The 18,613-nt window shown below is 31.7% G+C and overlaps 2 protein-coding genes across 5 annotated transcripts; both read left to right on the top strand.

Annotated features, from left to right (window-relative positions):
- The first annotated feature begins 982 nt into the window (after positions 1 to 982).
- Positions 983 to 9,316, top strand: LOC106666548 (protein arginine N-methyltransferase 9-like). The gene is made up of 7 exons (XM_014393824.2): positions 983 to 1,428; positions 3,872 to 3,998; positions 5,688 to 5,924; positions 7,347 to 7,514; positions 7,576 to 8,592; positions 8,744 to 8,900; positions 8,957 to 9,316. The coding sequence occupies exons 1-7, from the start codon at positions 1,263 to 1,265 to the stop codon at positions 9,299 to 9,301; spliced, it is 2,217 nt and encodes a 738-aa protein (XP_014249310.1). The 5' UTR covers positions 983 to 1,262; the 3' UTR covers positions 9,302 to 9,316.
- Positions 9,317 to 12,140: 2,824 nt separating this feature from the next.
- On the top strand, positions 12,141 to 16,490 carry LOC106666559 (palmitoyltransferase ZDHHC23). Of its 4 annotated transcripts, none has more exons than XM_014393839.2 (6): positions 12,413 to 12,744; positions 12,827 to 12,929; positions 14,507 to 15,070; positions 15,598 to 15,777; positions 16,138 to 16,346; positions 16,401 to 16,490. In XM_014393839.2, exons 2-6 carry the CDS (start codon positions 12,883 to 12,885, stop codon positions 16,433 to 16,435), a joined length of 1,035 nt encoding a protein of 344 aa, XP_014249325.1. In that variant the 5' UTR covers positions 12,413 to 12,744; positions 12,827 to 12,882; the 3' UTR covers positions 16,436 to 16,490. The 4 variants fall into 4 exon arrangements, with proteins under 4 accessions (XP_014249324.1, XP_014249325.1, XP_014249328.1 ...); XM_014393842.2 differs by lacking the exon at positions 12,827 to 12,929 and adding an exon at positions 14,030 to 14,129 and having other exon boundaries at positions 12,415 to 12,744; XM_014393841.2 differs by adding an exon at positions 14,030 to 14,129 and having other exon boundaries at positions 12,415 to 12,929.
- Positions 16,491 to 18,613: the final 2,123 nt, after the last annotated feature.

Below are 18,613 nucleotides of genomic sequence, written 5' to 3'. Positions count from 1 at the left end.
AATTTCTTTTCTTTTTAATAAATTGAATTTTTAATTCAATAGTTTTTGTTTTATTTTTTAATTAGACACAAAAACGGAAAGTTGCAACTGATTTTTTTGCAAGAGAAATAAAAGTTCTGCAGTTCTTATTTTCTAATGGAATCAAATTGTTACAATGGTTTATCATGAAAACTTTTTTTGAACAGTTGAATGTTTTTATTCAATAGATTAATTATTGAAATATATTACAATTAAGGTTTTTAGATGAGACGAAAAAAAAATTAATGGCACGAGAGGGATTCGAACATTTGATACGCCGCTGCTCAACCACCTGAGCTATCTGAATATATATGAATTTATTGAAATATATTTATTTATTGTTTTATCTCTCTTTTTCTAAGGTTCATAAATATCATAAATAATCTGGATCTCAGTGTGGTCTTAAAGAGAACAAATTAAATTGTTACTGCCGAGCTTTCAACCTATTTTAAGGTCATCATCAGGGCAAAACAATTTATGTCTTCAAAGCAATTTGAAAACCATCTATTAAAAAGTTAATTATGATAATTATTTGTAGACATCTATTTTGTCCTGATTATGACCTTAAATAGGTTGAAAGCTTGGCAGTAACAATTTAATAGGATTTTTTCATCAAGACCATGCCACCTACCAGGAGTAAGAAGTGATCTATACATGTAACACTTTACACAGTTCATAAATATCTTAAAGCTCTGGTTTACTATTTTTCTTTTCTTTTTTCATTTATATATTTAAAATTTTATGATTCTTTAGTTTTTTTGTAGTGTGTTTTAGGAAAAATATCCCTACAGGGTTAACACTCAAAAATTCTTTCTCTTAACTCTGCATCAAAAGATCATTGTATACAGTCGTGTAAAATGAGTCATGATGAAAAGAGAAAAAATGTATTTTTTTAAATTAATTTATTTTTTAATTATATTTTCCTTGCTAAAAGCTACGTTTAGTTCATGAATGTTAAGTACCAAGTTACAACCTGGCATTTCCGATTATGAACTTATGGTCTTAAACCTGTTACCTCTAGTTTGTTTATATCGTTATCATGATCTGTAGAGACGAGTTTGAATTAAAAAACGTGGAGTAATAGCACAAATCAAATGAAAAAAAAAAATATCCATGTGCAATTTTCAGAAAAAGGACCGGAATAATGTAGTCATGAGGTGTATGAGAATATGAATATTTACCCAACTGTTTATTTCTTACGGTTCTGTTGCCTTCATACTTTGAACCAGAATTAAACGACAAATATGCAAAAGCAGAGCGAGGATGAAGTAGCTGTAAATTCAATCAACTTGGCCCAGTACTATGAGGATAAGGATATACCTGGCAGGTCCTTCGCTCACTTCTTAGTCGCACTGAAGCTCAAACCTGAATGGAAGCAACAATTCAAAACAGACTTTTTAGCAGTTTTGTGTAAGATAATATGCAATATTTTCGTTGTTAATATACTCTCAAAGACATATTTATTTGCTTATTTTCCATGATAAGTAGGCATAAAGATTAATATTTGGCTTAAAACATAAACACAATGTTTATAACTTGTTGTTTATCTTGTGTGTAGTGTTACTAATCCGTTTACTCTCTTTAGATTAAATATGAAAAAAAATCAGTTCAATTTCATTCTTTCTAATGTTATCTTGTAAGTTAATTGGTTTTTTAAGTTGTTTTCTTTGATGTAACGATTAATTAATTATTAAGCATTGTTTGAATTCAAGACGTTCCCCCCAGGCAAGATGCTTTGGCCAATGACGGACATCTTATATAGCCAAAGTTCTGGGTGTTCCACGCTCTACCGTCCATGATTGTCTACAGTGGTTTAGGGCATACGATGTACCTTAGCTAGAGACAATCATTTTATTGCTCTTATCGCACTACTGGACTGTCATTTAACAATTTCCTTGATAGACAGCCAACTCCGAACAGTCCATAATGTAAAGTTGGGTTTCCACTGTGTGAAAAAAAAAACACTCACCCGACTAAAAGCAAGAAATACTTGCAAAATGCCATCTTGGGTTAACCATTTCCATGAGGCGAAACATTTTGCAATTTACAGGCAAAACAAGGTGAGCCATCAGTTGCGTGAGATAAGCATACTGTTTATAACTATGCAGACTGCTGCATTAGCGTTTGCTTAAGGCGATATATTATGTAAAAAAGAAAAGCAAATTTTATTTATTATGTTTTATCTTTAGCATCCCACAAAAATTGGTAGCAGTGATACATTCAGATAAGTCAAATGCATTCTTCCTTGTTCATTCTTATACTCAAAACCAGTGCATTTTTACGCAGAGTGATACAAACAATGCGAAACACTTGGATATGCACTAAAAAACCAACAACCGGTCGGCCCGAAACATCCTCATGCCAAAAGTTTTGCAGTTCCAACGAACTCTCCACAATGCGAAACAGTTGCGAGTAATTTTTGCGCAGTGGAAACTCGGCTTAAGGGTGTTAAACAATCATCAGATGACTGAGAATAGTCTTGTGTATAAATGTCCCTCATTCCATGGTACTTGAGAGGCATTGAGTAGAAAGGTGACTGACACATATCATCATCTAGCCTTGACACTTAACAATGAACAACAGATGACCAGGACCATGTGTGATGAAGACATTGAGAATATTTTGTTTCATGTGTGGGTCACAGTTTCTTCAAAGACAGTCGATTATGTACAGGGTGGAAACTGCCCGTACCAAACTGTTTATCATACATACTGGATCTTTGATTGCACAGAGGTTCATTGAGGAAGTTCTTCTGGAAGCTGTAGCTCATTCACTCAATTTATTGAGGATAACTTCGTTTGCCTGATATGCTCGACTACATGTAACTCAAGCTGTCACCCATTAATTGAAGACTGTAGGGATCAACACAGTGAATTGGCCAGCACATGAATCCCATAGAACATGTATGGGACATAATAAAGATACGAGTTATTCATTGTTCGCCAACAAGTGTTGAAAGCTACATACCACTCTTGTTGAAGAATGGGATTCTGTTCACAAGACGAAATCTCGTCGCTTATTAACTCAATGCCTAGGAGACTTAAAGTCCTCTGCAAGGCCAGACGAGGTAATAAATAAATGAATGGGGATAAATTGCTAGTTAAATTCAAATCTATTTCTAAATGATTTTTTGGTGTTTTGGTGAATTTTCTTTCAAGCCATCCTAATTAAATAATTTTTATTAAAACTAATGTATTTCCGATCTTGTTTAATTTGATTTACATTAAACTAATTTTGTTGTAATTAATATAACAATAAAAATGCATATAGTTTGAAATAAACGACAAAATACGAGTGTCTGGTTTTGTGTCTTTGGGTGTATATTCAACACTCTTCTACCACTGATTAACGATCAAAATTCAAATGTGAAAAATCTAATGTGCATTCACTTTTCTTATTCTTATTAATTGATAGATCGGAAACATGTATTATGTTTGAAGTGAGGAAACATATTGGGTGGAGATATTTTTAATTTTATGAAATGTTTATTGAATTTGTTTCCCACTCTATCTCACAAGATTATTGTTACTATTTTTAATACTTTGCTGTATTATATCATTTATAAACATAATATGTTCAAACAACTTCAGCCTTAAATATTGAGAAAGTTTTACTTATAATTTATTAACATTTATTACAAAAATATTTTTTTGCTATTTATCATTGTCACATACATAATTTTGTTTTAGCAAGTTTAAATCATCCAGTACTTATTTCCCTAAAGTTTGTTAGCTTGCATTTTGTCTTGATAATTAATATTGGACTTTTTGCGATTATTTTAGCTTATTATATATAAATTGTTTCAAATGTTTAGAGTTTAAATAGAAAATATCAATATTATTTTTTGTTTTAGATAAATTTGGGTTGTATCTTCAATCTGAAGAGAGATTTGAAGATTTGTTTGCCTGCTATGAAGAAGCAATTGAAACTTATCCAGGCGAGAAAGAGATATTGACAAATCTTGGTGGTCATCTCATAAGGTGATTTAAAAAAAAAATGTTCTCAGTGGAAAACTTTGATGCGGTGATTGCAATTTTGAGAAAGCATTTTCCAAGGAAAGGCAGGAAATTTTATGAAACAATTTATTTGAATCTCGAGGGAGTGAATCTCGGTTTGAAGTGTGCTTACCTCTGGGACCTTAGCGAGATCGCCAAGCCAGAAATATATCTTCAAATTGTTCAAGCGTTGAATTTTAATTTTTTGAAAATAATGATAATCAATGAAAATATTTTGATTTACAATAAAAATACTCTTATGGAAAATATAAAGAAACGTGACTACTACTGTTTCATTGATATTAGCCACAATTTAAAGAAACCTTTGCTAATAGAACACTACAATAAAGATATAAATAGAATATTTTTAGATTTAACAAAAGAGGTGGTAGATAAGAAAATACAAAATTTTAATCACAAAGAGAATTGGTCTGTTCCAACAGCATTCGGTATAGTTCTAGGATATCCTGTTGTTTATTGGTCTAAAAAGGGCGACATGCATTGTATAAATTCTTGTGTTCTAATTCACACTAAAATATTTATGAAATCGAGATATTTAAAAACTGAAATTGTTTTATATTCTATTACATATATTTGTGATGATAAATTAATAAAACATGTACATCTTTGGTTTGATAAACTAAGAAAGGCTAAGCCGTTGCATGTAAATTTAAGAATTGAAAATTCTTTTGTACATCCAACCACAGTTATACTATAAAAAACTTATAATTTTAATACCTTGGGCAATTTTAAAGATGTACTTATTTCCCTAAAAACAAATGTTGTTGGGATTTATTTATAAATAAAGTAAGAAGACACATTTGAAATGTGTTGAAAGAAAGGAATTTTTTTAAGATATTTTTATTTTGAAAATTAATATATTATTTTTAAAAAAACCATAAGAGTTATATTATTTTCTGTAGGTTGATCATAACCGATTATCCTTTGCCTATTCCGATTTTGTCTATCAGATTCATTTTGGCATCCCCCAACTCAGTGAGAATAGATACGAAGTTGGATTAGAGACTATTTCAAAATTTCCTCTTTTTTTTAATATTATAAGATTTTTTTTCAATAGAAAAAGTTAATCATGAGTGCTACTTGAGTCTACTTACTCCCAAGAGATTTGTAATTTAAAGTGAGAACTATTGAGTTATACTTTTAATTTTTAGATAAATGAGTGAGAAAATTATAATATCACCAAACATCATTGCTTAAGATAGCGCATAATTTACATTTTTTATTGGACTCTTGAGAGAATTCTGTGTTGTTATAAAATTATAGTATATTGAGTTTTAATTTGGATATTTAAAAAAATCTTCGATAAAATTTATGAAGACTAATTTGTTGAATAATTACAGTTGTTTATTTCATTTTGATTGTATTATGACCAATATATTAATAAAAAAAAGTTTAATGTGTTTGTTTGTTAAATAAATGAGTTTCTTTCCTCTCACCATAGTGCTTGATCATTTTAAAAAGTATTCCATAAACTTAAAGACATAATAAAATATATATTAAATTTTTAAGGTAATGAAAAGTTAAGATATTACATTTTTTTCTTGTGGTCATTTTTCTTTAATAACATTAGCTTTTATAAAATGAAAACAAAGAACTATAATGGACAAATTTTCAAAATTATAACTTGAATAAATGGAGTAAATGATGTTTTAGGATAGGATTTGTCAAAGAAGCAAGGAAGTATTTTAAAAGTGCATTAGAGAGGGACGAAAATTACCTCCCTGCGTTTCACAATTTTCAAAGTGCCACAAATCTCCTGGTTGAAAAATGGCACTTCAAGATGCTGAATGATTCTTTTAGGAACAAAGCGCTGAAGGAATCCATATCAAAAATGATTAAAAACGGATCAAAGAATGTCATTGATATTGGCACTGGTACTGGACTTTTGAGGTAGGTAGTAGAGTATTTAATTTAATACTATTCTCAGCCTGTACCACTAATAGCATTAATATATCTAATTAGTGCAAAGGTAAAAATTTAGCACAAAAAATTATATCTTAGGTTCAAAAATAGCCAGAATAATAAAGCAAAGATTTTTTTGTTTACTTTAAAAAAATATTGTTTCTTCAATGTACTTCTTAATAAAATATACAGATAGTTAAATTTATACAGGGTGATTTGCTACTGGTACGACAAAGTTTGCCAGGGGCTTCTCCACCTTAGCTGCAACAAAAAAATTCATGGACCATGGTCTGATTCTCAACCCTTTTGTATTACATTCAAAAAATTTTTAAACTTTTTAGTTTTATAAAAAGATAAGTTTTATGAAGATTGAATATACTCACTCCAACATTTATCATTTCTATTCTATGGTTTTCATTGTAAATCTACTTATAGCTCTTGAACTATTTATTGTTGGGGAAGTAAAAAGAAAAGCATTGAAAAAACCAGTAAATTTCCTTTAAGAAGACACCCATCTAGAATTTTCAAATTATTTCTGGTAAAAAAAACACTAAATCTTTCAAAAATTGCTTAATTTAAAATCTGTAAACAAATTTTCAACCTCATTGGAAAAATTCATGGTGTAGATTGGTAAATTTTATAACAACTTTTTTGTTTAATATACTACTCTTGCAGTAAACCATTTTCTTTAATTACGTTGAACGAAAATGCAGAAAATTTATGCTAAATTGGATTAATCTAACAATTCAACTTTTTGTCCTGGGCAGAATTTATTTTCCAATTTTAACATAATTAAAAAGCACAAAAAGAAAGAAAAATGAAACAAAACACTTAAGAAAGAGACAACAACCAAGCAGAAGAATTGGACAAAATATCTACACAACACAGAGGAAAAAAAAACAATACAGAAGTTAACATCCAACTTTAACCTAATAAGAAAAGCACAAAAAAAAAATCAATGTAATTTTTCACTATGTTTAGAGTCTCGTTTTATGTTGAATTTTTTTCTTTTTGTGCATTTTTATTAAGTTAAACTTTAGAATAGGTTGAAATTTGGTTGTTATTGTTCATTTTATTTTGCCTATCTTCTCTGGGTTGGTCTGTATCATTTCAGTATTTCACCTTTTCAATCATATTAAAATGATCAATAACAACAAAATTTCAGGTTAATCACTGCGCAGATAACACAGAGAAATTATTACAATTTTGACCAGAATGAACATAAATGATCAATATTATTTACTTGTAGTTTTTCCTATAATTAATCAAAAATCAAAATGTACAGTTCATCATAATGTTTTAGAATTTAGAAACTTAAGATTGAAAAACCATTGATAAAATTGAGTTTATATGGTGTTTTATTAAATTCATTAAAATAAATTTATTAATTTTAGTTTGATTTATTTTTAGTTTATATGCTATCAAAGAAGGTGCTGAAAACGTTTTCGCTTGTGAATACTCTGAAGCAATGTACGACATAGCTGGTGATGTTTTTAGCAAAAATAATGTTAAAAATAAAGTGAAGCTTTTAAAAAACATATCAAACAATTTAATGATACCTAATGACATTCCATTCAGGTAAATGAAGTTTCATAATCTTGGTTACATCGCTTTTAATTTTTTTAAATTTTTTTTTAAGATGTTCATTAGTTGTTAGTGAAATAGTTGATGCAGGCCTTTTTGGAGAAGGGATATTGCAGACATTAATCCATGCTTGGAATAATCTCATTGTGAGACCCGAGGAAGATGGACGTTCAGGAAATGTTATACCACTTCGGGCGACATTGTTTGCAGCGCCAATCCAATGTTTGTCAGTCGCTAGAAAGTACATGAATTTACCAAAAATAAGAAAAAAGCCTTGTCAAGATTTGAGTCCTCTTTCTTTATCACATCTGAACAACGATCCATACGATTTGGAGTACCTTAAATATTTGGATTATGAACTCTTGAGTGATCCTATTGAATTGTTTAACGTTGATTTCACCAGCGTTAAAAACATGGAAGACCATCTTAACGGTGCTAATAATTTAAATGTAACATTTAATTGCAAACAAGGATTTCTGGATGGGTTTGCCGCCTGGTTTGATTTATATCTAGACGAAGAAAATAAAATTTCATCCTCTCCTTTATCTCAAGATTATACATGTTGGGGGCAGGCAATTTTCCCTTGTTATACTTCATACTATCTCAAGACTGATGATCAAGTTTCAACATACGCTTCTTGCACAAATGGCAAACTAGTAATAAGACATAACAAAATAAACGAGATTGATGTTGATACAAAAAAGTTAATAAATATCGAACAGTCAGCTATTAGATATATCAATTCATCATCCTTATTGAACTTCATGTATGATGCAATAGCTGATATTAAACATAAAAATGATTTGTTAATCGTTGATTTATCGCCGTTTCCTTATGGTGGGATTCAATTTTTGAATTATAATTCGAAAGTGATTTGTATTAATAAATCAGGAGAATCTTTGAAAAAGTGCACCAAAACATTATTGAATTCAAACTCGTTGATTGTTAAAACATGGGAAGAGTATATATTGCACGATTTCGAAAAAATGTTATTCGATGTCATTGTTGTGGACCTACTTCACACAATCGGGGAATTGTCTGAAAACAACTTTTCCCAATTTATTCAATTGAGGTAATAAATAATTATATTTAATAATATTTTTAAACAATTTTATCACTTGCAATATAGAAAGATTTTGGATAATTGAAAATTATAAAAAAAAGACTTGAAATTTTAGCTCCAATGAGTTCTTTTTAGTATTTATTAATTTTGTCTTTTTTAGAACTAAGTTGAAACCAAATGGAATAATAATACCATCCTGTTTGAACTTTTGGTGTCAACTAATTTACTCGGAACAATTGGCATATGAGCACAAGGTCTATGATGCTAATTTAGACATTGGTGATTTTAAAATTGCTGATGTTATTAATGAATATAAGGTAAGCATTCAATAAATCATAATAAATACTTTTTATTACATTGATTGATTTTTCAGACAAGTACCCACATTGAGATAGATGCATCGGCGTTAAAATTCACAAAACTTTCTGATAAGATTCCCATTGGTAGCTTAAACCTAAAAACTTGCAACTGCCAAGATGTTGACATTTTCCAGGGTAAAATCCACATCAGTCAAACGGGAAAAGTAAATGCAATATTACATGGATATAGTTACCAATATGGAGATCACCTGTACGATTCTTCTTCACATGATTCGCATGTGTACCAAGCGGCGGAAATGTTAATACATGACATAACAGTTAATGAAAATGATAGTATTGTTATTTCTTGCCTTCACAGCAATGGAATAACAAAATATTCCATTGTAAATGATCATTAAAATATTTTTTATGTATGTACCTTTGTTGGTCTGTAGATACTGAAAGCCTATTACTACTCACTACTTGGGGATTCCTTCGTCCTATACACCAACTTAAATAAGAGTCAATGTGATAATTTTCTGCTATTGACACACATGCTAATAAATACCTCCACACAAAACCATTGAAGAAAACAACAATGTGCAACAAAAGAACCTCCAATTTCCTTCATAAAATTGGAACATGGGGTCTGAAAAACTTTCAATTCTATAGTCTTGCCCCTACAATTCTGAAGTATATGGCTAAAGTTTTGGAGTGTTGAAAGCTTAGGATATGATTAGTGAGTTTGGACTTTGGAGTGGATCAAAGTCACATTAGCTCAAGTGGTTAGAGTAGCGGCGTATTTAGCTAAAAGTCGTGGGTTCGAATCCCGCTCATTAAACTAAGTAAACAACCAAAACCTTACATAAAAAGATTAAGTAACTGAAATTTTATTTAATTTTAAATATGTGTATTAAAACTAAGTGTTTAAATGTTAAGATTGCTGAAGACATTAATACAGGTAGAATATGATCTCTTGGCTCAGGATCTTAACAGTATCTAATGCAGGAAGGATAAGCATTTTGAAGGTGATAAACAGATTGAGAATCTAAGGAAAGTGAAACAATAGTGTTAGAATAATAGAATAAAGGAGCGATTTAATATTAGTTTTCTGCTGACAGTCATCCCCACCAGATGAAAAGAGGCCGTTTCCCCTTTTCCTGTCGTGGGAGATTTATTTTTTTAAATTAATTCTTTTAATGGGGAGTTGCGTTGGGAATGTAAGAAGATGAACGAGCATATGTACGAAGTTGACCCTGTATTCTATAAACAGGTGGGTGCGTTAAATTTGCCTGAGCCCGGAGCACTTCAATTAATGCCCGGATAAATTTGTCAGTATCAACATTGTATTTGGGTTAATTTTGATTGAATTTACAATATGATAATTGGGTTAGATTTGGTTGTATTTTGAACATTGTATTTGGGTTAATTTTGAATGAATTTACAATATGATAGGGTGAAGGTGGCCGCAACGGTTTAGGCGTTGACACAGTGCTCATCAGGTGTAAGGTAAAGGTTCAAATCAGCGGCCCTGCATTCGAACTCTACATACTTACAAATGTGTTTTTTTTTTCAAAAACACCGGCACCCTGAGGGTCTATATGACCTCTGCTGTTGCGAACCCTCGTTAGAAAAAAAAAAAAAAAAATTAGGGATGGAAAAATTGGTTGTATTTTCAATATGGTATCTGGGTAAAAATTATTTGAATGTACTGTAGGATAGTTGGGTAAACTATGTATTCTCCAACCTGTGTTTCTTTCACCTTTCTCCGGAGAGAATACTACCCCTAGGACCTCCCCTAAACATTTCTCTGTACCTGATAACTTAAAAGGGCATGGGAGTCAACTCAGTAGCAAGGGTGGGTTTGTTTCTTGGTTAAAGCAACTATTAAGACGTCCTAGTCTCCAGGAAAACAGGATGAGGTGAAGGAGAAGTTCAAAATGTGGGTTATGTATATTAAAGCAACAGGAAGGGAACAAATTTTGAGTTTAATAGGAATAAAATCGGAACCTGAGGCATTAGACTAATTGAAAGGATGGCTTCTAAAACATTTTCATGAGTAATATTTGAAAAACTAAAGGACAATTAACGATGACCTAGATGAGCAGGAAATGGAGTCTTTAAAATAGTTAAAAAAATCATATTATTACTTATTTTATTACATATTATTACTTATTTTATTTTATTATTATTTTTTTTTTTTTTTGACTGGGGCTTTTGACATCTAAGTCTTTTCAGCCCCCAACTAAGCCTATATTCTATTTACACTTTCAAACACTACATTCATACAAATAAATACATTCATACACATAAATACATCCATACAGTCTCATTCCGTTTGGTCGGTGGAGTACTTGATATTTCTCCATTCGCCATTCACGTTAATAAATGCATGCACTCAGACAAAACATATAGACACAACACATAAGACATATTATATACAATAAAAAAACCCAATTTCCCCTAAAAAGTGGAACAGGAGACTCTGAAACTCGCTACCGTGTTCGAGAACTCTTCTTAAGTCCGGCAGCATGCCTTCATGCTCTCTGTATGGAGCCATGGCATGACATGCCTCTATTATGTGGGTCTCATCGAGCAACCTTTCTCTGCATAAGGGGCACCTGCGCGGGCTTTGGCCCAAAAGCAGGTGCCCATGTGTCAACCTCGTATGGCCAATCCTCAGTTGGATGAGGATGATCCCTCGTCTCCTGCTTAGGTTCTCTGAGTCTACCGGTCGTGCTCTTGATATGGTTATTATTATTATTATTCTTTTACTATATTTATAAAACTTTTATGTTTATAAAATTTATTTTTATAATATGTCTTAAAGTAAAAGATTAAATATTAAAAGGGCTCAACATAGGACTTGTTATAATAAAACATGATTATAAAATAAAAGAGGAAAAAGTCTATAAAAAGAAGTGTATAACCGAACAAACTTCAAAGGATTTGAAAATTAAAAATTGTATACCTATCACAGCATAGGTCCAATTCTTGGTAGTTGCAGCAACATGCGATTATGTGGTTTATTTCTTCTAGTAACTTAAGAGGGCTTATAGTCCTATTGTACATTTAAAATAAAACTAATTATATATTGAATGAAAATGAAATTTACTTTGGTACTCTTAGACATTTCAGCGTTTGGCTATTAACGTTTTGGGGTATTCGTTGAAAATCTACGAAAATATTAATGTAGAAATTCTGTCCGAGTTATTACATGACGTTACATGGCATGACGTTGACGTGAAAAACGCTAGTACCTTTACAAAGGACGATATCAGTTTTTTTTCAGATATGACCTAAAGGAGAGCCAAATGGAGATAAGAGATGTTGTTTATTGTGCTCATAAACAACTAAATACTAAAAGAGGACAAACTTATGACATGAAATGTCAAACACCCTCTGCTGCTGTGAGTTCGTGGACGAAAGCGGGGAAATGAACCACATACTCGCATGTTGCTGCAACTGCCAAGAACTGGACCTATGCTGTGATAGGTTTGCAGTTTTTAATTTTCAAATCCTTTGAAGTTTGTTCGGCTCTCCTTTAAACTTCTTTTTATAGATTTTTCCTGTTTTATTCTATAATCATGTTTTGTTATTCCAAGTCCTATGTTGGGCACTTTCATTATTTATTAATATTTCTTCTTTTACTCCATTCTATTTTATTTTATTGTAATGCGTTAACTCAAGTTCACAGATAGTCATTTATTCTTTCTTATCTTTATAAATATGCTTAAATGTTTGTTACATGTATGTACGTGTACAAGATTTTGTATTTTAGTGATTTAGTGAGAAATTAAGCTGATTCCAGAATAAGTTTTGGAGTGGATCTGATTTCATTGTTGAATATCAGAGATTTATGGTGAATGTCTGTTTTAACACGATTAACATATTGATTAAATTGTATCTAATGATGACTAAGAGCTAGACTGTTTTTAATCCAGCCTACCAATGATAATCAAAAATATGGCTTCTTGCTAAGGAGTAAATAGGGTTTGGAATGATCAGTTCACCCAGGACCTGGTTCAGCTTTCAGAAAAGTCCAAGGTATGAATAGCACGCTTGCCAGATCTGGGGTTTCGGAGATATAAGGCGATTGAAAAAGTTCAGAGATTATTGTCTTTTCTCTTCCCGACTCTGCAACAACACAGCTGTTGTTCAGACTGGGGTGGGTCCAGGAGAGTCTTGCATCTCAAAAATATAATTGTTTATATTCTTAAGAAAGTATCTATATTTTTATTTGGGTCTGCAGTGGCTGAAGGGTCAGGGTGTTTGACTCATATTTGCATGATTCGTGAATAAGTTTTGGAATGGATCTGATTTGATCATTGAATACAGAGATTTACGATGAATGCCTCTTTTAATCACAAGATCCCCCCCCCCTGAGATCCTGAGCAGGAAACGAGGAATCGCCCTTACCCAATTGGTCATAAGCAGTTAACACACGAGCACCTGCTCCTGGGACAAAGCCCACACATGTGCCTCTTATGCAGAAAAAGATTGGTCGATGTGCACATAATAGAAACTGCAGAGAGCATGTTGGCACCGGATTTCAGAATGGTCAATTTTCAAAAATCACCAACAATTAATTAAATATACCAAAAATTAAATGAACATTCTTGAAATACATGGGAATTCATTCTTCAATTAGTATAATTCTATACTGTGAGAAAAATTTCAGATTATCTTATTTAAATAGTAATAATAGTGTTAATTATTTTGATATAATCTGGATAAAAAATATAATTGTTTCTATTCGTAAGAAAGTATTTATATTTTTATTTGGGTCCGCAGTGGCTCAATGGTTAGGGAGTCTGACTCATATTTGCCACCTGCCTCCTGGGTTTGAATCCTGGCATAGCGCATGGAATTTTAATTGTTAATTGTTGTTAAGGAGAAAGTATTGTAAAATGGATTGACCTGTGACCCTACTGTTGCATGTTATGCCTTCTTATGATAGGAATTACTTAACTTAATAAACTTAAAGAACATATTATTATTTTACAATGTGTTTTTGTATATTTTTCATAATTTACAGTTTGTATATGGTTAGATGTTTTGAAATTGGTTTTATATTTTGGCGTAACACACAATTCTTTAACTTCCTATCGAAAATATTGTTTATTAGATCGTTTTTGTAATTTCAGTTAGGAAATTATGACCTTTATGAAAAAGAGAGCATAGGAAAGAAAATGCTAAAAGATGATCCCCTCCCAGAGCACATGAAAATTTCGTGTACTGCTTGGTGTAAGTACAGCGATAATTTTAAACATTTAGATTGTGGTCCAAAAAAAAAAAAAAAATGATCTAATGACAAACACACATTAATAAATATTACACAAAAAAATCAAGTTTATTTTTCAAATTGCATTTATTAATAATTAAATAGTGTGTAATTAAAAACTTTAGTAATAAAATATAATAAATGAGAATTAAGTAGTTGGAATCTGTAGGAATAAAAGTATTTTCATTTTTACAAATTTACCTTTAATCATTTTACAGCTAAAAGTGAAAGTTTATTTTAATATGTATTGTATATAAATGAAAGATTACATGTTTTACAAACAAGAAAATTTAGAACCTACAATTGATTCCACTTACAAACTATTTGCTTATTATTTTAGGTTAATCTCCTGCCAGAGAGTCCCATCTGACTTGTTGATGAAAGTGATGATTAAATCGAATGACAGATTAAGGATACCTTGGAAAGGTGGTGCAAGAAAATTCAACAAAGATGCAATCCTGCCTATTTTTGTACTTCCGTTATCGCTACTTTGGGCTGCTCAAGGGTGGTGGATGTCCGTTCTTATTTTCCCATTCATGCCACTTTTTTTGCTATATGCCCACCTCTTGTACATGGAATTGTACCCCCAAACGTACTTCTTCTACGTGTGGAACATAGCTTCTACTCTAGTCACATGCTGTGTATTCGAGGGAGTTGGGGTATCTCTGCTCGAAATCCGTACAGATGAGAATATCATATTTCTCATCTTAACTATCGCGGTTTTCTTTTGTATCTTCAAGGTGCGGCGTCTGGAGAAGCTGTCTGTTGTTGTTAATGATGTAGAGGACGGAGATTGCCTCGTAAACAAAGTTTGCTCTGATTGCAACATACACATACCTTTACGAGCTTATCATTGTCATATCTGCCAAGCATGCATTTTAAAAAAGAATCAGCATTGTGCTTGGTATGTTATTATTCATTAATGTCCAATATATTTTATTTTTAATTTAAGCTGGCTTTTAAGTAATTCTATAAGATTAATCATATTTTATAGTTTTATAGCTTAGATCTCACAAATAAAATACTTTTTTCATATTGTTAAGTATTTATATGCTCTGTAAGATATAAATTAAATTATATTTTTTAAAAATAATTTTATCTTAATTTTGTGGTAAAAAAATATTTTAAATCTACAATGTTGGTTATTTTATTTTATTTTTATTTATTTATTTATTTTAAAACTAAACACACCATTTATTTTTATGCCATATATTTTAATTGCTAATGCATTTCGGGCCATGTCCCTAGCGAGCTCTCAAAAGGGGAATTCAACACCATGAATTTGGTGTTTGCTAAAAGTCAAATTTTTAAACAATTTATTTCAAATCTTACTTTGAATCAAGGCAAAGCAAATTATTAAAATTCTAATGCTTTTTAATTTAGGAATTCAAATTAATTTCAATCTAAGTTAATAATAAAATTTATTTATAGGCTGAATTGCTGCATTGGTCAGAGCAACCACTTTTGGTATATCATGTTCCTAGTTTCAAATCTTAGCCAACTGCTTTTGTGCTCAAATTTGATCCTTACTACTGCTTGCCATCCTTTTAAAGTGTTCGGCTCACCTATTATGTTGCCAGACGACTGCAGCGATGTTTATTTTGATAGTCAGTAAGTGATAGGAAAAAAATACATATTAAAATATAAATTTTAACTTGATCATCTTCTGTCATCTGATCTTCCTGTTATAACGATTAAAAATGCTTGTAATTTGGCCATATTCATGGTTGGTCTGTGTGTTATTTTGTCGCTCATTGCCCTCTTATAAATTCACTGACAGTCCCATTATCAATAAGCCTCCGTTATGTAAACATGTTAAGACCAATTAAAACATAAAAATATTAAAAACTATTATGGGGTGATATTGAAATATGTTTGAATGGCAAAACCAGTAATAATGCACAGAGTATGATCGGAGGTGATCAGGCTAGAAGTTCTTCACATTTCAGACTTCAACCCAATAAATTTTAGGTATGCGACATGTTTTGTCACTGCGATTTATTGTTTAGAAGTGGCCATATTCATAGGTGCTGTGCTAGTTCATGAAAGTTGGCTTATTTCCCTAGGAATAACCGGGCAAGAATATAGAAATAGAAGCAAGCGATCTGGTTGTTACGGCCTTTTCATGCCCAGGCCCTTCAGCAAAGGCTTCATTCGCAACTGGTTTATGTTTTGGAGAGGTGCGTAATTATTTGTTTTAATAACAGCTCTTAGTAATTTTAAATTTTTTTCAGGAGCTTATATGGCACATTCGTCATACAAAATATAATTTATGAGAGCAGAAATTGATGAAATCAGTTTTTTTTTTTTTTTTTTTTTTTTAAGAAAAAATCGTAACTATATGTGTTGTGATATATTTCATTCTGTATATACATTTAGCATGTAGAAATGTACTGCAAGCAAATTAATACACTTTATTAATTAAATGAAAAAATCTATAGTAATCCCCTGAAATTAATTAACTAAACAACTTTTTAGTGTAAAATTCTTACTGTTAGTGACTTCTCAAATAGCCTCATTAATGATCAAATTGTAGATGTTATCACAATTCTTGTCTTAGAAACTTAGAGCTAATGGTAAAGCACGTCCCTCACAAAGGAGTAACACTTATTCTTAAGCAGCTTAAATAGGTGCATGAGGATGGAACACTTTCCACAGAAATGGAAAAAAGCACAAACTATCATGATTTCTAAACCAGGAAAGAACAAAGCCAACACCTATATTAGGCAAACTTTTGAAAAAAAATGTGCAAAAAAAGCCCGTATGCAGAGGATACGGGCCTAAGGCACTCTCAACACGTCACACAGTAATGACCATCTAGAGAAAACAAACACTTTGAGCCTTGAAAATGGTGTGAATAAAGATCGAAATGGCACGATAAAGAAAATGTTTTTTGAAACCTATGTCACACCAGACCACATCTCACGATCTCCAAATAATCGTTAATTAACAGTCACTAACCACCATAGCTCACAGTTTGGGTTTAAGACTTGCCAGATTATATATGTACCCGCCTCTTTATGACCTGCGCACCATGAACAGTATTGGTCTATTGTGCATCTCCATTTGTTTTCTAAATCAAAAGCTCCTTGTTAAGTTTAAGCTTAAGGCGTTTTACCAGACACTATAGCTTTTTCAAGGGCTTCCATGGGTATCCTTCACAGGCTTCAGGCCCCGGCTCTTCCCCTCCCAGGTGAGATATATCAGCTTGCCTAGGCCTTCACACCAATGGAGGATATAATCCGTTATTTCTCCTTGGCAATATCTCCACAGGCTTGTCCGCCCCTTAAGTCTGTAGTGTCCAGTCACCAGTCCAACTGTTATTCTGGTCCTAGATTTAATAGTTCTGCCTTTGGTTTCTGTGACGGAGACTAGCCACTCAACAACCCACCACTCTAAGGTACTAATACAGGCTTCAGCCAAGATATAGTTCAAAGATTAAAAAAAAAAAAAAAAAAAAAAAAATGTACAACAGGCCTTCGATCATGTCTGGCACAATGGTTTATTGTACAAACTAAAACACAATAATCCCATTATACTTGTACTAAACAATCCGCTCATTCATAAAAGACAGAATATTTAAAATCAAGATAAACAGACATCTCTCAGAACTTAAGATATAAGAACATAACAGAAGGAACAGTCCCATCATATTCAACATATTCATAATACCCATCCACTATTTCTTTATAAAGGAATTGCTTGTCCTACCTTCTGCCACACCTCATTATATGTTACATCTCTTAGAGGATATTCTTTTTCTTCACTCTCTGAAGCTGTTCTTACCCTATAACTTACCCTATCTCGTATTCCCAGGTAATTTGCTGTATAAATTATAAACAAAAATAATTATTTTGGTTTAAAAGTCGGACAGATTTCTCTCAGAAATATAATTCTCTGTGTGAACTTCTCTTTCTGGAATGACCAATTATCTACTTTATAAGCAAGAGTAATTTCAGCTAGCCAAGAAGATTTTGTGTCTCTCGTGCTACTTCTGCCTATTTTTCTCTCTCCTCTTATTTCAACTCTCTTTAATATGTATTGCCTTCTAGCTTACCATTCGGTCTGATTGTTTTTGTCTCAATTAATTTGTATTTTTAAATTACGAAGAAAGCTTGTTTATTTGAATCATACACTGGTTATGTGGTCATAGAGGACTTTTTAATTTTTTGGTAGTCTGGCTTGCACCTTTCCTTTTTTGGTATGCAGCGGCTTTCAGCTTCTCATCTATTAGAGATCTTCAATTCTACAATAAAATTTAGCCATCCCATTGGTTATGCCCATCTTGCCTGCCACTTCAATCCCAGAGTATCTAGTTTCATTTATGTACTTGACCCCTTCTTTTAAGGTTATTTTTGTTTTTCTAACTCATTTTATATGTATCTTTTCTTTTTTCTTATACATGCAATCTTCTCAACCATAGATGGTTTACAATTTGAATATTGCC

Source organism: Cimex lectularius, unplaced genomic scaffold (genome assembly GCF_000648675.2).
Source record: "Cimex lectularius strain Harlan isolate CLEC.00 unplaced genomic scaffold, Clec_2.1 scaffold90, whole genome shotgun sequence".
NCBI lineage: Eukaryota > Metazoa > Arthropoda > Insecta > Hemiptera > Cimicidae > Cimex > Cimex lectularius.
This window is presented reverse-complemented; position numbering and strand designations above follow the sequence as displayed.